The 18,162-nt window shown below is 38.2% G+C and overlaps 1 protein-coding gene across 11 annotated transcripts in view; it reads right to left on the reverse strand.

Moving 5' to 3' along the window:
• The window catches only part of LOC131060574 (cytochrome c-type biogenesis CcmH-like mitochondrial protein), a 66,807-nt gene extending 50,042 nt beyond the window's left edge, over positions 1-16,765 (reverse strand). The window contains exons 1-3 of one of the 11 annotated variants that reach the window (XM_057993848.2): positions 16,657-16,765; positions 8,489-8,611; positions 8,126-8,280 (exon numbers count right to left, since the gene is read on the reverse strand). In XM_057993848.2, coding sequence (XP_057849831.2) covers positions 8,126-8,266 — 141 coding nt within the window. In that variant the 5' untranslated portion in view covers positions 8,267-8,280; positions 8,489-8,611; positions 16,657-16,765. Of the gene's footprint in view, positions 1-8,125; positions 8,284-8,488; positions 8,612-16,417 lie in introns of all 11 variants that reach the window. The other 10 variants (XM_057993854.2, XM_057993855.2, XM_057993857.2 and 7 more) reach the window with 10 other exon arrangements.
• Between the last annotated feature and the right edge of the window lie 1,397 nt (positions 16,766-18,162).

The following is an 18,162-nucleotide window of genomic DNA, read 5'->3' on the forward strand; positions in this document are numbered from 1 at the left end:
ACGCTCAAATTTAAAACTTGTTGCAACCCCTAGACTTAGGCAAAACTCAGGATCACTCTAACATTATGACATTTTAAACACATGATCCTATTCAAAATTCAAAAAGCCTCTCATAAGCAAAAGGCAAACACTAGGAAGTTAGGCAAAACTTCTACTCTAAAAAGCGAAAAGTGGGGGTCCCCATTTGCAATGGGGTGATGTGTGAAGACGTCACAACAGGGCACAAATTAGAGGAGGTGGAGGAATTTCCTTGCAGAGGAAATCTCCTCCTTAACCATGTGATATCATGAAAATGGAAATTAGTAGAAAATCAATATGAGTTCATCTAAATAACATGCTCAACCATAAACATGATGAACTCAAACCCTCTCAAAACATATCAAGAAAGATTAGTAAAGAAGAAGCAAGTTAAGAACAATAAACAAACACGAATATTACTTCCCTCATGACGTTCCCATGCTTTGGCTCTTCCTTGTCCTCCTCCTCTCCAAGATCCCGTTACTACATGAAGTATACCCTCAACTTGAGCACTAACACAAAAGGATGTCAAATGCAAGATGGGAGATGGTTGATTATGTGAAGTGTTGAATGAGGATGTAAATGAAGTATTAAACGTTAAATAGCAATTCCAACTAGTGGAAGAGCTAAAACATAATACAAATCCTTCTTACAAAAACATTCAAATTCTAAGCAAAGTAACAATGCATATGGATAACTCTTGTGACCCCTAACAATGAAGGAAAGAGCTCTATTTATAGGCAAAATAGGGCAATGAAGGGTTGAGATTGAATTGGTTGAGGAAGGGTTAGGATTGATTGAGGAAGTGTTGATCCTCAGTCCATGTGCTCTCTTTTAAGCCAATCACATGTTGACAAGTGTCAACAAGGGAAGGCTTGAGAGGAGATGGGAACAAAGCATTAAATGCTTGAAGACTTGAAGGAAGCCATTAAAGGCTTGAGTTGATGGGTTTTGGGTTAACCTTTGGTTTAGGAATGTGCAAACCATTAAAGGGTGATTAGGCTAATGATAGGGGGTTAAGAAATAATTGGAGGGGGGTTAAGAAATAATTGGAGGAGGGTTAACTTGCAACTTGCATTTTCTAGAAGATGCAAGTGGGTGAGGGATTTTAGGAATTTAAATAAATATTAATTTTTTTAAATGTGAGACGGGATTTTTAGGATTTTAAATATGTGAGAGATGGGATTTTTAGGATTTTGGTGAATTAATTAGACAAATGTCTTATTTATTTAATTAATAGTTAGATGATGGTTAAATAATCAAATAAATATCAAGTATCTATTTAATTAAGTGGACAAAAATGGGTGTCTACACCATGTTTTAGTGACCACCACCCATCCTTGGGCGCACCTTGAGTGGAGGTAAGGAAATTTTGAAATTTGAACTTTTCCTCCTTGACATGAAATCCATGCCCTTTCCTTTATCCTGGGCACATTTTGGGCATAGAGGAGGATTCTGTGAAAATTGGACCTTAATGATCTTGATTTTGCGCCCTGGAGTTTAACTTGGGTGCATTTTGCCTATGGGAGAGGATTTTTGATGTTGGGAGGAAATTCCTCCTTGTCTTTGTGTTTTGGGCCCTCTCTCTAGCCTTGAGCACATTTTGACCATAGTGGAGGAATTTGGCGTTGGGAGGAAATTCCTCCTTCACATGTTTTTAGCACTCCTACCTCTTCCTTGAGCGCATTTCATAGGGGTTGAAGGAATTTTGAAACAATTGGAAATTCCTCCTTGATACCACTTTTGTACCCAACCCCTTACCTGGAGCGCAACTGACTAGGGATGAAGGAATTTGGAGAATTTTGGAAAATCGTCCATGTCTTGTGAAGTTCGCCCACCTCCTAGTCTTGAGTGCCATTTTAGGATTGAAGAGAAATTTCTCAGTGAAGGAAAACTTTCATGCCTTAGAGTAGATTTTCATGCCTTTGCCATTTCAGAAAAGAATTCCTGACTTAGCCAAATTCTGATCAATTGCCTGCTTTTTCAACTTTCCGGATTTATAACTAGATTTTCAAGAATGTTTTGCCATCAGTGTCCTGCCAACTGCCAAAAATAGACTTACTAAAAATAGTAAGTTCTTCCAAACTTTAAATTAGGGCAAACCGAGGGACAAGGGCACTTACTAAAAATAGTAAGTTTGTTCAAATGCAAAATTAGGCCAATTCGAGACGTAGTGAAACTTACTAAAAATAGTACGTGCTCAGAACTCGCTCGAATTTCACTGGTAGCTTCCTTGAAAGGTCCTTACTTCATTGCTTCATTCAGGTTTTTCAAAACCCTAAGAAACTGACCTCAAATCTGAAGGGTGAAAACCCTAAAATAGACAAAACAAGCTCTAGACTTAGCCAAATTTACTCAAAACACTTGCAGACTTGATCAAAATTTGCCAAAACACTTGGGGACCTAAGGAGATTGATGAGATTGTTGCTAAACAACCCAAACGACCACAACCAAAAGACAAAGTGGACCAAAAATGTAGGGGGTCCGTATTTGGAATGAGGTGATGTGTGATTAGGTCACAACAGAACCCTGGTCGTTCCTCGGCTCGCCAGGCAAGAAGACTCAACCCAATGATCAAACACTTCACTTTTTTGACCTTTTCAGTAACAAGGGAGACATTATCATCATCCTCGCTAGTATGCGACCCATTAGTCCAAGAAGAACCGTGCCCTCTTCTTAGGAGTCTTCTTCTTACCAAAATTAGCCTTAGGGGGGGAGAAGACACCATGTGAACAGAATCATCCTCCTCGGACTCCACATCTTCTTCGACATAATCATCATCCTTTGACTCAATTTCATAATCCTGCGTGTTAGTTGGCATGTCGGAATAATCAATTACAACATTGACCTGCTTTTGTTTCTTGGCTTTCTAGGTGTCTTTTTAGGAATTTTGGGAGAAGAATCTTTACAGAATTCCACATATCCTCTGGAAGTTTAGTATCAAATAAGTAAAGCAATTTAATCGCTTGTCAACTTCTTTACACTTGTATAATCTATTCAAGATAACTTGCATAGAAGCTTTTGCCCAATGCTTTAAATGAGGTACTTTTCCCATCATCAAGGAAATGAAATTTGGCGAGGAATTATAGGCCAACTATTAAGTCTATATAAATAAGTTAAATTTTTCAGCAGTGCTTTTAGTTGCTCTAAGTTCTTTAATATTTAAAGTATATGCATAAGAAAGAGAAGATCAATATGTTGAAGTTGGTGGTGTGCTACTAGAGGTCGATGTAGAGATTAGGAGGACTTTTCAGAGTTTCCACGGAAATTTGTTTTCTCCTAGGGCCAGTGTTGCAGCAAGGGATATTATCTCAATGGTCATCCCCTGCAAATTGGATGGTAGTGAGGCTTCGGGTTTAGAGGCTGACTTATCATTGGCAGAGATTAAGAATGTTATTTATCATTTAAAAAATGGTAAGGTTTAGTTTTGATGGGCTTTCAATTGAGATTTAAAAATATTGATTGAGCTAGCAAAATTTTGCTCAAGTGTATAGAACGGAAATTGTTGAGGGTTTGTTTGTTATAGCTACTGAACCTATTCATTTTCTTTTAATGGATTGCTCGTTAGGAACCCCAATAAAGAGTTTGAGTTTTCCTTCTAGTCATTCAATGATTGTGTTGCAATTTGCTAGTGACTACATCCTTTTTGTGGATGCAGATGAACAAAACTTAATAAATTTGGACAAGAGATTAGATGTGTACCATATGGCCTCTAGTTCTAAAATTGCATTGCATAAATCAAGTGTTCTATGCTGGTCTAATGAGTTCCCCAGTTAGCTGTTAAATATTAATTGGGTGTGTTTAAGACCTAAAGAGGTTGTTAGATACCTTGCTATTCCATTTTCTCTGTGTCCCTCCTTAAAAGAGATATGGAATTGGGCGGTCGATAAAGTTAACAGAAAGATTATAAAATGGAACAGTAATTTGTTTGTTATACTTGGCTGGGAGATTCCAAGTTTGCTAGAAGGTTTTTCTTCATAATTTTTGTATTTTTGTGATGTCCCCTACTTGGAAGCTGTCATGTTTTCAATAATTATCATACATTACTGAATGCATTATCAATTTATTATGCTCTTTTCAATTAATTCCACATTTTATAATTGATAGCCCTCTATATTATGATCTAACCTTGTTACTACCTAAACCCAAGGGAGGAAGGGATAATTATGTTACCAGGGCGCTGAGAAACCAAACTACAATAGGTTCCCTCAAGGTTTACAGATGTAGGCCCTTACCCCATCTCGGGACTACTCCCTCAAGGTTTACGGAATACTGATCCTTACCCCATCTCAGGACCATCTAATTGGTTAGAATTAGACCGCCTCTCCCTTAGCACAAATCTAGCCCATCCTCCATAGGCATTAGCAGAAGTATCAAGGACTAAGCTATGAAAATACTGATTTCTCATGAATTAATCCACTCATTGTTAATCTCAGAGATATTTAAATCTACTGTGTAGAGATCGGCTATTTTCATAGAAGCTGGTTTGATTTTTTCCTTCTGAATCTGTTTTCATATTTTCTTAGTAATTACCTTGGAGGGAGGGAAAGGAGACATAAGGAGTGAAATGTTTAGTCAGCTTGGGAATTGTGATTTTGGTTAATGTATTATATCCACTTCTCAATGTTATAGGAGTACCACAACTTTGTCTTCATGATGTAAACTTCAACTACGAAAGCCTAGGGAGCATGAAGTACCACAACTTTCTCCAAAGCATGAAGTACCACAAAAACATGGGACTTCAGAAACATCTTGGTACTAAAGGGTTCCATATTTAACGGCGATAGAATTGACAAATTCTTGTATAGTATGAGGCAGATAGATAATGGTTTTGATATTTTTCTGCTGGATCTGTTTTCATATTTTCTTTACCTTGGAAGGTGGGGCAGGAAACGTAAGGAGTGAAATTTTTAGTGATCTCAGGAATTGTGATTTTGGTTTATTTATTATTATCTGCTTCTCAAAGTTACGAGAGCATCATAACTTTGCATTCTTGATGTAAACTTTAACAGTCAAAGCTTAGGGAGCAATGATGCCATCCAACACAGAATAACACAGTGACATCTTCATCCAACTGCTCTTGGTAATCCGCTGACTTGTCTTCTTAATTGCCAAATTCATCAATGACTGAATCTTATATGAGCAAGGAGCACTTCTCTAGAATAGTTTTTTTCGCAATCGTAACATAAATCCTTTCCCATCTTATCGCTGTGGTGTGGCATAACTAATGTTTAAAGATTCATAGTGTCGGTAGTGTTTTTGTCTCTAAAGGACCATGGAAAGCCTGCAATTGGATCTATTATTCATCTCCAATTCCTTCACCTTCTTGATTGATGCTTAAACGTTTTTGGGATCATGGACCTTGAGCTCTTGTTGAATGTTCTCATGTAGCCTACTAACAGAAGTTCCAACTATTGAGAATTATTCAAGTTTTAGGTCCTTGTTCACAACCTCTAATATCAAAAAGTGTATTTTTCTATTGAATTTGTTTGCAAGAGTTTGGCTAATTGCCCCAAAAAGATGTAAATCTAAGAGTTGTCATGTTAGGCGACTAGATCATTAAAAATTTCAAACCATGCATAGGCATCTCCTTGTCATTCCCTGCTTAGTACTCATTGAAGCATTGACGTTGTCACTTGAATGCCTGAGGGACTCCAGTGTATCTGAAAGAATTAATGCATCTGGTTAACCCATGGCAGAACATCAATTTCAGAAAAAAAATTGGAGTTCAATAATAGAAGACTGTAGCTAGGGAAGGATTTGTTGCTTAAATTGTAGTGTTTGGGATTGAAAATGTTAATAAAAATTATGCATAAATGCAATTATTAAATAATTATTAAAACAGCTCTTTGGGCCAACTTGCTTGCTTGTGGTGGTTTTCCTTTTGAGGCCAACCTTGGAAGGAACGAGTATATATATGAGTTGCTGTGGATGGCTAAGGTATCAAAGAGTTTTCCTTATCCATGCATTAAAGTTTTAAACAAATGCAAAGGCCTGCTCAGACTCAAACCTGAGAGGCTCATACCTGGACCAATGCATTAAGGGAGGCTACAGGGAGCTTTTTGAGGAGAATTACATGACATTCCAGGATCCTGGTGTTGGACACGAGCTTGTGACTCAACATTAATTCAGGATCTGATCAAGTAGGCATGGTTCAGAAATGGAACCAAGTTCGTATGGTGTATGAAGGCAGACAACACAAGATATCGGCTAATGCTTGCACCTCTAAACGCAAGCATTTAAACCTGTTCATCAACATCCATACTACCAGTCAGGGGCACTATGCACGGAGGATTAGGTCACTTATCTCCGCCCTCAAAAATTTCACAGAGGTAGATTATACATCTGATTTGATGCTTCCACAAGTAGGAACTCATCATATGATGTATTCTGGTCAATTAGAATGATTAATTGTATGAATTCAGATTGTCTCTGTATGTCATGAATACCTGAACATTGCATAAATGTGCATTGATGTATGAGGGACTGAACTGGTAAATGAAGGAAACTGGATACCATCTGAGATAATATTCTGAAACTGATGATTGTTTCTGTGTTGATTCATTAATGTTAATCTGAGAAATTGAATCTAAGTTACGTGATTTTTTTGTTCTAATTTGGAGAATACTACTGTAAACTCATTAGCTGCTAAGAATTGCAAAACTTCACAAGCTGGTATATTTCAGAAAGCTCGCCTCCAACCAAAAGGTGCACAGAGCACGCTATAAGAGTTGTGGCCAAAATGTTGTTCTCTAAACAATGGATTTGTGTCTTCACCAAAGTTTTTCAGATTGAGATTTTATCCTATTCCAATAGATGGACTGGTGCCAATTCCAAAGTTGAACTTTTGTTCATCTACAAAAGCTGGGTTGATAATATTTCCAAACTTGAAGTTACACTTTTTCCCTCCTGAAGAGGTTTTGGTTTGCATCTGATTGACCCATGATTATACATCAACTATTTCAAACCTTTGGGGTTCAATCTATAACATTCTGTGCTTAGAAAATAAGTTACTCTTTAAAAATTGTGTTTGTAATTGAAAGATCACCCTCCTCCAAAAGATGTACAGGGTACACTGCAAGAGTTGCTATCCACAATGGCAAAATAGAATGTCCCAGCACAAGTCTGAGATGATTGATCAAGGTAGAAAACTGAAAAGCTGCAACACAGAAATGCTTAAGTATGTTGAACCACTTTGAGAAGGCAACCTCTTGATACAATAACCAAGAATGAATTCCACAAATTTATTTTTTCAAAAGGAGACCCACTCTCTTTTTAGATAGGCATAATTAGGTTAGGGCAATCCATAAGCCCCTACTTGGGCCAAGCAACAAAAATAGAAAATTAACAGACTACTAGGCGACTCTGCAAAGGTTATGCATGCCACAAGTAAGCTCTTCTCTAGCCTGATCACATGTGATGACATATGTAGGCTAGGGGCATAAAACTTATAAGCATATCTTCGATAACATAATTGAAAACAGTATTTTCAACACAAGATAATAGCATTGTTCAACACAGGGAAATAGCAATACCATATCATCCAAGAGAGTTTAACGAAGAAGCTACATCACCAATAAACAACTTTTCTACAAGCCAAAATGTCAGAAGGCTAGTAAAATATCGAGAAGGAATCTTGTAACATTTTTAAACTTGTACTCTTGACCCTCAACTTACACGAAGAAAAAAGCAAGTGGAAATAACCAAGGGAACACCCAGAATTGTTGCGCAGGAGAATCTAGATTATCCAAACTTGTTGTTGTTAAATAAATGAAAGAGATGGCTCTCATAGACAACGCCAACAGGCAAGTGGAGAGACTCTTTGAATTACCCGATATTGTTGAGCTCGAGATCTAGATTATTCAAGCTTGTTATTGTTGAGGAAATGAAAGAGCTGTCTCTCAAAGAAAAAACCCTTCAATCTGATGATTTTCAAAGAAACGAAAGTGCTCAAGAAGACATTATAAATTTTCTTAATGTGTCTAAACTAAATGGCAATGGAGTGTTACCACACTGACCTGTCTAGTTCTTACTCCAAAAAAGAAAATACAGAACAAAAGATGGAATCAACATTTCAAGGCCCCTCTTTGGTGGGATGAGTAAATACCTTTCTAAGAAGAATAGCAATATCAGCTTGAGAATCTTCAATGTTCTGACTACCGCATTCTGTGCAGCGAACTTTGTGGGTTATATTCCTCGCTCTTGCTTCTATCTCCGTGTTTTTCGTTCGCGCCTTCTCGTCACCCATTTCCACTCACTGCCCTGCTAATACCCATCAATAATTTTAGTTCCCTTTGCTTGTAAAAACAGACAAAACTTGTTTATGGATCAAAAAAAAAAAAAATTGTGCGTCTCTAATTCTTGATTAAATCTTATAGAATTGAATGCTCCTTTGTAGAAGAGGAAATAACAGAGAGGCAAACCCACAGTATATGCCATTTTTTTCTTATGAAATCCTATGTATGTTTACCTGCTTGCTAAACAGAATTAGATAGTCGAAAGCAATTCGACAGCTAGGATGTGAGAGGAATGTTTGAAGTAACAGAGTGATGATTGGTCGACTCCCTGCTGTTAATTTCCGGAGGTCAGTGCACTGCGAAAATAAAGCTTATATGCATTAGGCAAAGGAAAAATATACTAGCACTTGCACCAAAGGGTTACAACAAGAACACAATAGTAGGATCAAACTGATTAATTATTTTGTATGAGATTGTTGGAATTTAAGAGTGTCGATTTTTTATATACAAATGTTTTTTTATGTTATATATGCAGATGGTATTAAATTTAAATGATTATTTATTTTAATGCATAATTTATATTAAATGACAATTATGAAAACTGAATTCTTCATGTTCAAATTGACCACTTACGAACAAGTAATATTGCAATCATCCATGTGAAAGTATTATTTATTGTTTGCATTACAATTACATTTTAGAAAATTTGGAAGACATTCACATTAAAATCTTTATATCACCTCCATGTGATAGCCTGAAAAACATCAAGTAAAATCAGAATTGGTGTCCCACAAAGGGATATTGTATCAAGCATGTAGATACATAATATTATAGTCTTTATCTTAACGCTAAGTTGAAAAGGATTTGAGTTGACAACATTTACACTTATTGGGTTACTAATTTTAGAGGCCCAATAATGGCTGTTTCTCAGCAATACTATTAGAGGTTCATACTCATTTATAAGGAACATTCAACAAAACATGGCCAAAAATGAGTTTCATTTATAAAAACATTAAGACATTTTGGTGGAATTTTACCAATGCAAAATGAGAGGTCATAATGCATATCATGCATATAATTAATTGTGCACATTAACTTTCTTTAGAAAGAATGAACCACAATAAATTCATTGTTTAAGAGTATCATTATTTTTTTTAAACAATATGATGGATAACATTGTGATGCATTTAAACGTTTGATAAATTAGAAGTCAAACTAAAGAGAGCGATACATTCAAATATATAAAATATGCTTAAGACCGTGAAGCATGTGCTTTGACAAATCCCATGAACGGAGTTATCGTTGGTTCGACTCAAGAGGAAATGAAATGAGAGAAGTCTGTGAGAGAAGAAACACCCCATCAAAGTAGGAAAAAGACACAAAGCACGACCTAAAGTTTTGTACTTACTCTGTGGTGAGTGAATGAGATTATGAACCTTTTCTTCCATTGTTGTATGAAGTTTGACCATTTCCAACATTTGTAATGAATTATAATATCTATTGCCAAAGGATCTATTCAACATGCACCACCAAGCACTTCCACAAATTGGGGTTTCAACTACATACATTTTAATAATAGATAGATCATATGAGAATCAATGTCAAAATAAAACTTTAATACAAAAGTACTTGTGTGGCAATGATACGCAAACAAAATAAGACAACCCTAATCTCATGCACCTTCTTCAAGGTCTACGTTGATAAACATGATGTTTGAGTAATCCAAAACAGTAGTGGAGACATCACTATCTTTCAAAAAAATCTATCAATTATTATTTTTCTTTACCATAAAACATGCATTTTTCCCAACATCAAAACAATGATAACATTAACGTGTAATGGAATTTGATTGAAAAAGTCTATCAATTATTAAACAAGTCTAACAGTCATTGTGTAAAGTCTGGTCAAGGTAGATGAAATGATTTAACCAAGTGACTGATTGTCATATTCCCGTGTAGACAACGGAAATGACTAGAAACATAAACTATACATGTACATGAACATATATTTTCTTCCAATGCATAAATTATTTTACCGCTTAAATGCGTTTTATCTTAACTAGTATGAGTGATGAAAGGACGCGTCCATTCCCGAGTCACCTCCGGAATAGACACCATGTTTCAAAGGGAATCGTGTGGTTTCAAGAGGTATAAACCCCGCACCCCAAGGGAAGCACAGGAGAAGGAGGTGACAAGGAGAGAAAGGCAAGGAGAAGCGTCTAACAAGTAACTTTGTTACTCAGCAATAATATTTATTTCAGTTTCATATTTTACGATGCCTGGACAGCCATAAGGATTAGCCAGTGAGTGCATCAGACAGCGGACGATGTGGAGGCTAGTCGTTGGTTCTTCCCAGGGATGAAGAACCAGCGCCTAGTAAGCATCTCTCCCCATCGCCAGCAGTGTGGTACGTTCTCAAGCCAGTCCGTCTGGGTGTTGAAATGTGCCCATGTGTTTATCCCCAATGAAGTATTTCCCTGTGCAACTCGTATTCAATCTGCTTTCCTTTAATTCATCCTTCATATAACAGTAATGAATATAATCTAACTAGTGGCCCAGAATAATTGCTAAATCGGTTCCATGCATAACAATTCTTGCCAATGAACTAAACACATCAGTAACGAGCAAAAAGGGTAAAATGAACTTATCTTTCATACCAAATAGGTAACTTGCAATATCAGGTTTAGTATGATTCATTAAAATGAACTTTAGTATCAGACAGGAGAATAAACATAATTCATTCATTCACAGACGCAACAAATAAGCAAAGAAAAGGAATACTAATTAATGATAGTCATATTCCTACAACTAGGCACAAACGTAATGAATCAACCCCTACAAATTAACAGAATGGATAAATGTTAATCAAGTAATGCTAATTCTATAATTATGAATCTATGTTTCTGTAGGCATTTATTATCTTCTTGTTATCTTTTGTTTGTTAGTACATTCATGATAATGAGGGCAAGCCAGGGGTATGTTGGACCCATCCTCAGGTGGCCCTATTAGCCCTAAGAGACGAGATGGGTCTGGATGGGTAGCCCAGCCAACCTAGAGAGTCCTCAAAGTCTAGAATGGGTCGTGTATGTATTTTGTACTGCAATAATTATGCCACTGATTTAATATTATTGCTAACATAGAAAAATGAAATATCTATAATGTTGCAGGAAACCATAAATCCGTTTATTTGGCCCTAAATCAAACCTCCGGTGAACAGATCAAGCCCCTAATTATCAAGAAGGCGAGGCAGGTACAACAAGGGTTCATTATAGTGGTATCAGAGCCTCCTTCCTGCCACCCTGTGGAAATAGTTGATGCAACAGAACCAAAGAAGCCCAATCCAATCATTCTGAAAACCACCACCCCAACCCGTCAAAGGACACCAGCTCAAGGCCCACCCGACCTTCATTCTTACCTGAGGAAGTGCCAATAAGTGATGATAACCATGACAAACCCGTGGGAAATGTAGACCAGATCCTTGCAGACTACCGCAGGTTGGATCCCGAACTACAAGATCTTGTAACCTTCAAAGACTATTGTGATGCCAAACTAAAGACACTTGGCCGTAACGAAAGACATCCTCCAGCCCACAAAGAGCTTCAAAACAAACTCAGTAAGGTGACTATCCCCAACTATGATGGGGAAGGAAAGGTATCAGCTAGGTCATGGGTCCAAAAATTGGATACCTACTTATCCCTCAGCCCCATGACTCAATCCAGTGCCATTAAATTTGCTATACTTCATCTATCCGGAGTTGCCCATGAGTGGTGGCACCATGGCCTCATTACTCAAGGACATCAACTTATAAACACATATGAGGAGTTCACCCAAAAGCTCATAAAAAGGTTTGACCAAAAGCATCTCGAGTGGCACTTTCGAGAGCTCACCCAACTAAGGCAGCAGGGGAGCTCATAAAAAGATTTGACCAAAAGCATCCCGAGTGGCACTTTCGAGAGCTCACCCAACTAAGGCAGCAGGGGACTATTGAAAACTATGCCACAGAATTCCAGAAATTAGCAGTGATGGTACCGAGTCTAACACAAGAAAGGCTTAACTATTCATAGAAGGGCTGAGGGGATCAATCAAAAGCACAGTAAGTGCCCATGAACCCCAAACATTAGATGAGGTTATACAAAAAGCTATGAAATTTGAAGAAAGTTCACCCAAGGACAAGACCAAACCCTTTGGCAACTCCTCCAAACCTCCACCCAAGGATAGTAAACACAATCAAGAAGGGATTGTAAGGTCTTGTACCTATTGCAAGGGTAAGAAAGAAAAGGGACATATGTGTTCAGCCTTGGAGGACCTTAAAAAGAAGGGACTTTGTTTCACATGCCTAAAACCCTATGAAGGAAGGAGCCATAAATGTCAAGGTCGGTCTCACAAGATAGAAGCCTCACCATATGAGGATGTGGAAGAACCACCTAGCAAAAGGATAAGATAGGGGGAAGAAGATCAGACCATAGTTGCCACTATCACCCATCCTGCTAAACACAACCTGTTTAGAATCAAGAGTTCACTTAAAGGGAAGAAAGTAGTCACACTTGTGGACAGCGGAGCCTCCCATAACTTCATTGATGAAAGGTTTGTCAAGCAGAATAAATTACCCACACAGACTTTCAAGGGGTTCGAAGCAGCAACAGCCACGGGGACAAGAGTCCAATGCACTAAGTTGGCACCTAAGTTGGAGTTCATAATAGGTAGCTGTCCGGTAAGGGAAGATCTCTATGTGGTACCATTGGACACGGATATCATATTGGGGACTCCATGGATTTATTCACTGGGATGTTTCATGTTTGATCTCCCAAACCAAATAATCCGATTTCAGCATGAAGGGAAGGAAGTTACTCTCAAGGGCTTACCTGATGGTAGTCCTAAGGTGGTTTCATGTAAAAAAGATGGAGCAAATTTTTAGAAATGGGCGAGGAGAATGGGTGGCCCAATGCATGATACTAGATAAGAGCAATACTTGTGAGAAATCCACGCATGTGGACATCCAACCCATCATGGAGAAATATAAAAGGGTGTTTGGGGAAATTCCCCAAGGTTTGCCTCCCAAGAGGGGGTTTGAACACACTATAATATTGGAAGATGGGCCAAAACCAGTCATCACCACCCCTTATCGCCACCCTCACAAATATAAGGAAGAAATTGAGAAAACCATTAAGGAACTACTTGCTATGGGACACATCCAACCTAGTTCCAACCCTTTCGCATCATCGGTGGTACTTGTTAAAAAGAAAGATGGCACTCTAAGGATGTGCATTGACTACAAAGCACTGAATATGAAAACCATCAAAAATAGGTACCCAATCCCAAGAATAGATGAGTTGATAGATGAACTACACGGAGCCAGATATTTCTCCAAGATCGACCTTCGATCAAGATATCATCAAATCAGGATGAGGGAAAATCAACATTGGAGCCAGAAGCCCTTTTAGACGTAAGAGAAAGGAGAAAAAGGAATAAAAACATTGTAGAATACTTGATCTTATGGAAAGGGTTGCCGAAGGAGATTTCAACAAAGAGATCTTCAACCACCCAAATCTCCACATCGCTTGAGGACAAGCAATGTAAGGGGGGACGACTATCATATTCCCGTGTAGATAGCGGAAATGACTAGAAACATAAACTATACATGTACATGAACATATATTTTCTTCCAATGCATAAATTATTTTACCGCTTAAATGCGTTTTATCTTAACTAGTGTGAGTGATGAAAGGACGCGTCCATTCCCAAGTCACCTTCGGAATAGACGCCATGTTTCAAAGGGAATCGCGTGGTTTCAAGAGGTATAAACCCCGCACCCCAAGGGAAGCACGGGAGAAGGAGGTGACAAGGAGAGAAGGGCAAGGAGAAGCGTCTAACAGGTAACTTTGTTACTCAGCAACAATATTTATTTCAGTTTCATATTTTACGATGCCTGGACAGCCATAAGGATTAGCCAGTGAGTGCATCAGACAACGGACGATGTGGAGGGCTAGTCGTTGGTTCTTCCCATGAAGAACCAGCGCCTAGTAAGCATCTCTCCCCATCGCCAGCAGTGTGGTACGTTCTCAGGCCAGTCCGTCTGGGTGTCGAAATGTGCCCATGTGTTTATCCCCAATGAAGTATTTCCCTGTGCAACTCGTATTCAATCTGCTTTCCTTTAATTCATCCTTCATATAACAGTAATGAATATAATCTAACTAGTGGCCCAGATTAATTGCTAAATCGGTTCCATGCATAACAATTCTTGCCAATGAATTAAACACATCAGTAACGAGCAAAAAAGGGTAAAATGAACTTATCTTTCTCACCAAATAGGTAACTTGCAATATTAGGTTTAGTATGATTCATTAAAATGAACTTTAGTATCAGACAGGAGAATAAACATAATTCATTCATTCATAGACGCAACAAATAAGCAAAGAAAAGGAATACTAATTAATGATAGTCATATTCCTGCAACTAGGCACAAACGTAATGAATCAACCCCTACAAATTAACAGAATGGATAAATGTTAATCAAGTAATGCTAATTCTATAATTATGAATCTATGTTTCTATAGGCATTTATTATCTTCTTGTTATCTTCTGTTTGTTAGTACATTCAAGATAATGAGGGCAAGCCAGGGGTATGTTGGGCCCATCCTCAGGTGGCCCTATTAGCCCTAAGAGACGAGATGGGTCTGGATGGGTAGCCCAGCCAAACTAGAGAGTCCTCAAAGTCTAGAATGGGTCGTGTATGTATTTTGTACTGCAATAATTATGCCACTGATTTAATATTATTGCTAACATATAAAAATGAAATATCTATAATGTTGCAGGAAACCATAAATCCGTTTATTTGGCCCTAAATCAAACCTCCGGTGAACAGATCAGGCCCCTAATTATCAAGAAGGCGAGGCAGGTACAACAAGGGTTCATTACACTGATATTTTCGTCTTTTTTCTCCTCTTTGTGGCTTTTGTCAAATAATTCAAATGTCTTGTCTATGCTTTCACATTTTGCATACATGTCCATCAGGGCAGTTGCAATGACATCTGACAAATTCTTCCATCCTTTATACTCTGATGGATGTCCGTGCCCTGTTTCAAAGCTCCCATTTTGGCACAGTCATGGAGGTTGCTTGTAAAGGTTGTGGAGTTTAGCTTTACACTTGCCAATTGCATTTGCTTGAAAGTTTCTAAAGCCATTTCAACAAATTGATGTCGTACATATCCTTCGACCATGGCATTCCATGAGACCACATTTCTTTGAGGCATTTTCTCAAATAGGTCAGGCGCTTTTTCTACGCTCTCATATTTTGCATGCATGTCAACCGGGGCAGTGGCAAGTACATCTGACAAAAGTCCTCTATCCTTTATGCTTTGATGGATGTCCATACCCTGTCCCAAAGCTGCCATTTTTGCGAAGGCAGGTAGGATGCTAGCAAAGGTTGTGTTCTGTCTCAGGAGATGAAAAGGTAATCGTAGACATTTTACCCCAAGCTGATATGTGTTGTTGATATGCTAGGGATATGGGTAGCTGGCTTATGATGTTTCTTTGTGCTTTTATGGACGTCCATACCCTGATCTAAAGCTCCCATTTTGGCACAGGCAGAGAGGATGATGGCAAAGGTTGTGGAATTTGGACTTACAAATGCCAATGGCATCTGCTTGAAAGTTTCTAGGATTTTTCACCAAACCCATTTTGTGCATTTCCAGCATTCATGACATTCCATTAAATCGCATTTATTTGAGGCATTTCGTTAAACAATTCACGTGCCTTACCAAAATTTCTTTGAAGCATTTTGTCAAACAACTCACAGGCCTTACCAATACTTCCACATTTTGCGTAAATGCATATTACGGCAGCTCCAACTACAAAATTGGATTTATACCTGCCAATTACATTTAAGGGAAAATCTCTAAAGTTTTTTTAACAAATCCACTATGTGCACATCCTGCAATCATTGCAGTCCACGAGAACACGTCTCTTCAAGGCATCATGCCAAACAATTGACAGGGCTTGTCTGTGCTTCCAAATAAATGTTCTGAAAATAAGAACCTGTGGAAAAAATCTCAAAATTCTAACAAAGACATAATCGGATTTATTTCTAAAAGGCGCTAACATCTGCGCTTCAGAATCTGAAATAAAGTTAAATGGGAGTAGAAATGAATTTAAATCGAGACTCACATCAATTTTCCTAAAGAAGTTGACAATAGTGGATGGAGCGGAAGGTTAGGGAATCTAACCCATGCCATAATGACAGAGATAGTCTCTGTAATTAGGAAACATACTCAAATTCGAAAAATGCTTTTAGGTATTTTTATTTAGGAAAGATTTGTGGTCTTGTGGAAATCGTCTCTTCGCTACATCCAGGCGCATACAGATTGTGAAAAAATAACTCACTGGAATGATGGCGAGTGACTGACCTAAAGACTCTCCACAAATTCGTGGGAGAGGCTGCTGGAATTTGATTTGGATCACTTTGTGGACAATCCAGTTAATATTTGTCGTAACGTAATTATACATCGTCCCATTGTAAATGGGGACCCCACTTTTTTCTTGAGCACAGTTGTAAATATAGTTGTCTTACTTTAGTATAGTTTAGAGTTAGTGTCTTTTAAAATCAAAAAATCAATAAAATCAAAAAATTTAAAAATACAAAAACAATTCAAAATTCAAAAATTACTGATAAATTAAAAGTTGAAAAATCTAAATAAAATTAAAAAAAAAATTAAAAATTAAAATGTTGATTAAGGCATGGTGATACGTCGCGCTTTGCTTTTTCATACGTTGCGCATTCCCACCGCACAGTGATGTCGTGTTCCCATCACGCAGCGATGTTGTGATGTCGTCGCGCAGTGATGTCCCGTTCCCATCGCGCATCGTCCTCGCACTGCACTCACCATGCCTAGTTGTCGCACATTGCCTTTGCACATCGTTGTCATCGCGCTACCTTCGCGCATTGCTCTTGCATACGTTGTGTGTTGTTGTCGCGCAGCGATGTTGCGTTGTTGTGGCACTTCACCTTCATGTTACCGTCATGCATCGTTGTCGCGTGTTGCTTGCACACATCGCATTGCACTTGCTACACTTAATTGTCACGCATTGCCTTTGTGCATCGTTGTCATGTGCTCGCCACGCATTGCTCTCGCACTTATCATGGATTTTTATATACGTCGCGTGAAGCCTTTGCGCTTACGCGATAGCGTTGCGCTTGTCATGCCTCGTGCACGTCACGCATTGAAGACTTAATTAATTAACGAAGAAGATGTTGCGCAGCAAACGAAGAATGAAAAAATGAACAAGGAGCGTCATGCAATGTGGTCGTGAAATCAATGCAATAGAGAAAAACAATTATGCCTTGCAAGCACTTTACGAGCGTTATCCGCCACACTTGCATTGCACGATGTATCCTCACATCGCGTTCAATGTGACGACTCAAGGAGTTGGAAAAGAGACATTCAATATGAGACATTTTGTGTTTAAGGTCGATGTGTCTTAACAATGATCGATTTGAAGATATTTAATGAAGGTGGTGAACGATAATACACTTGGAAATTTGAAGAACTAAAAGAGGGCATTCAACGATGTAATTCACACATTAGAATTGTACACAATGCAAGTTATTGAATTGAAGTAATACACGAAGGAGAACACTGATAATGCAAGTGAAAACATTTAATGGCACCAACTCACACGATGAAGTCTTGTCCCATGATTGATGCAAATGTAATGAAAAGGTTTAAATAAGGATTGGCAGGCATCAAATGAAGATGATCGCTTAATTGCAAGTGTTTAAAATCGATCCTTTATGATATGGTAACTACAAAGTGGGTGTCAAGGATCAAGCGATGATAGAGAGTGGCATCATCAAGGTAGTCAGCTTCCCTTTAGCTGCGCAGTGCAACGAGCTCACCATTGAATGCGCGAGA

Source organism: Cryptomeria japonica, chromosome 8 (assembly GCF_030272615.1).
Source record: "Cryptomeria japonica chromosome 8, Sugi_1.0, whole genome shotgun sequence".
Classification (NCBI taxonomy): Eukaryota; Viridiplantae; Streptophyta; class Pinopsida; order Cupressales; family Cupressaceae; genus Cryptomeria; species Cryptomeria japonica.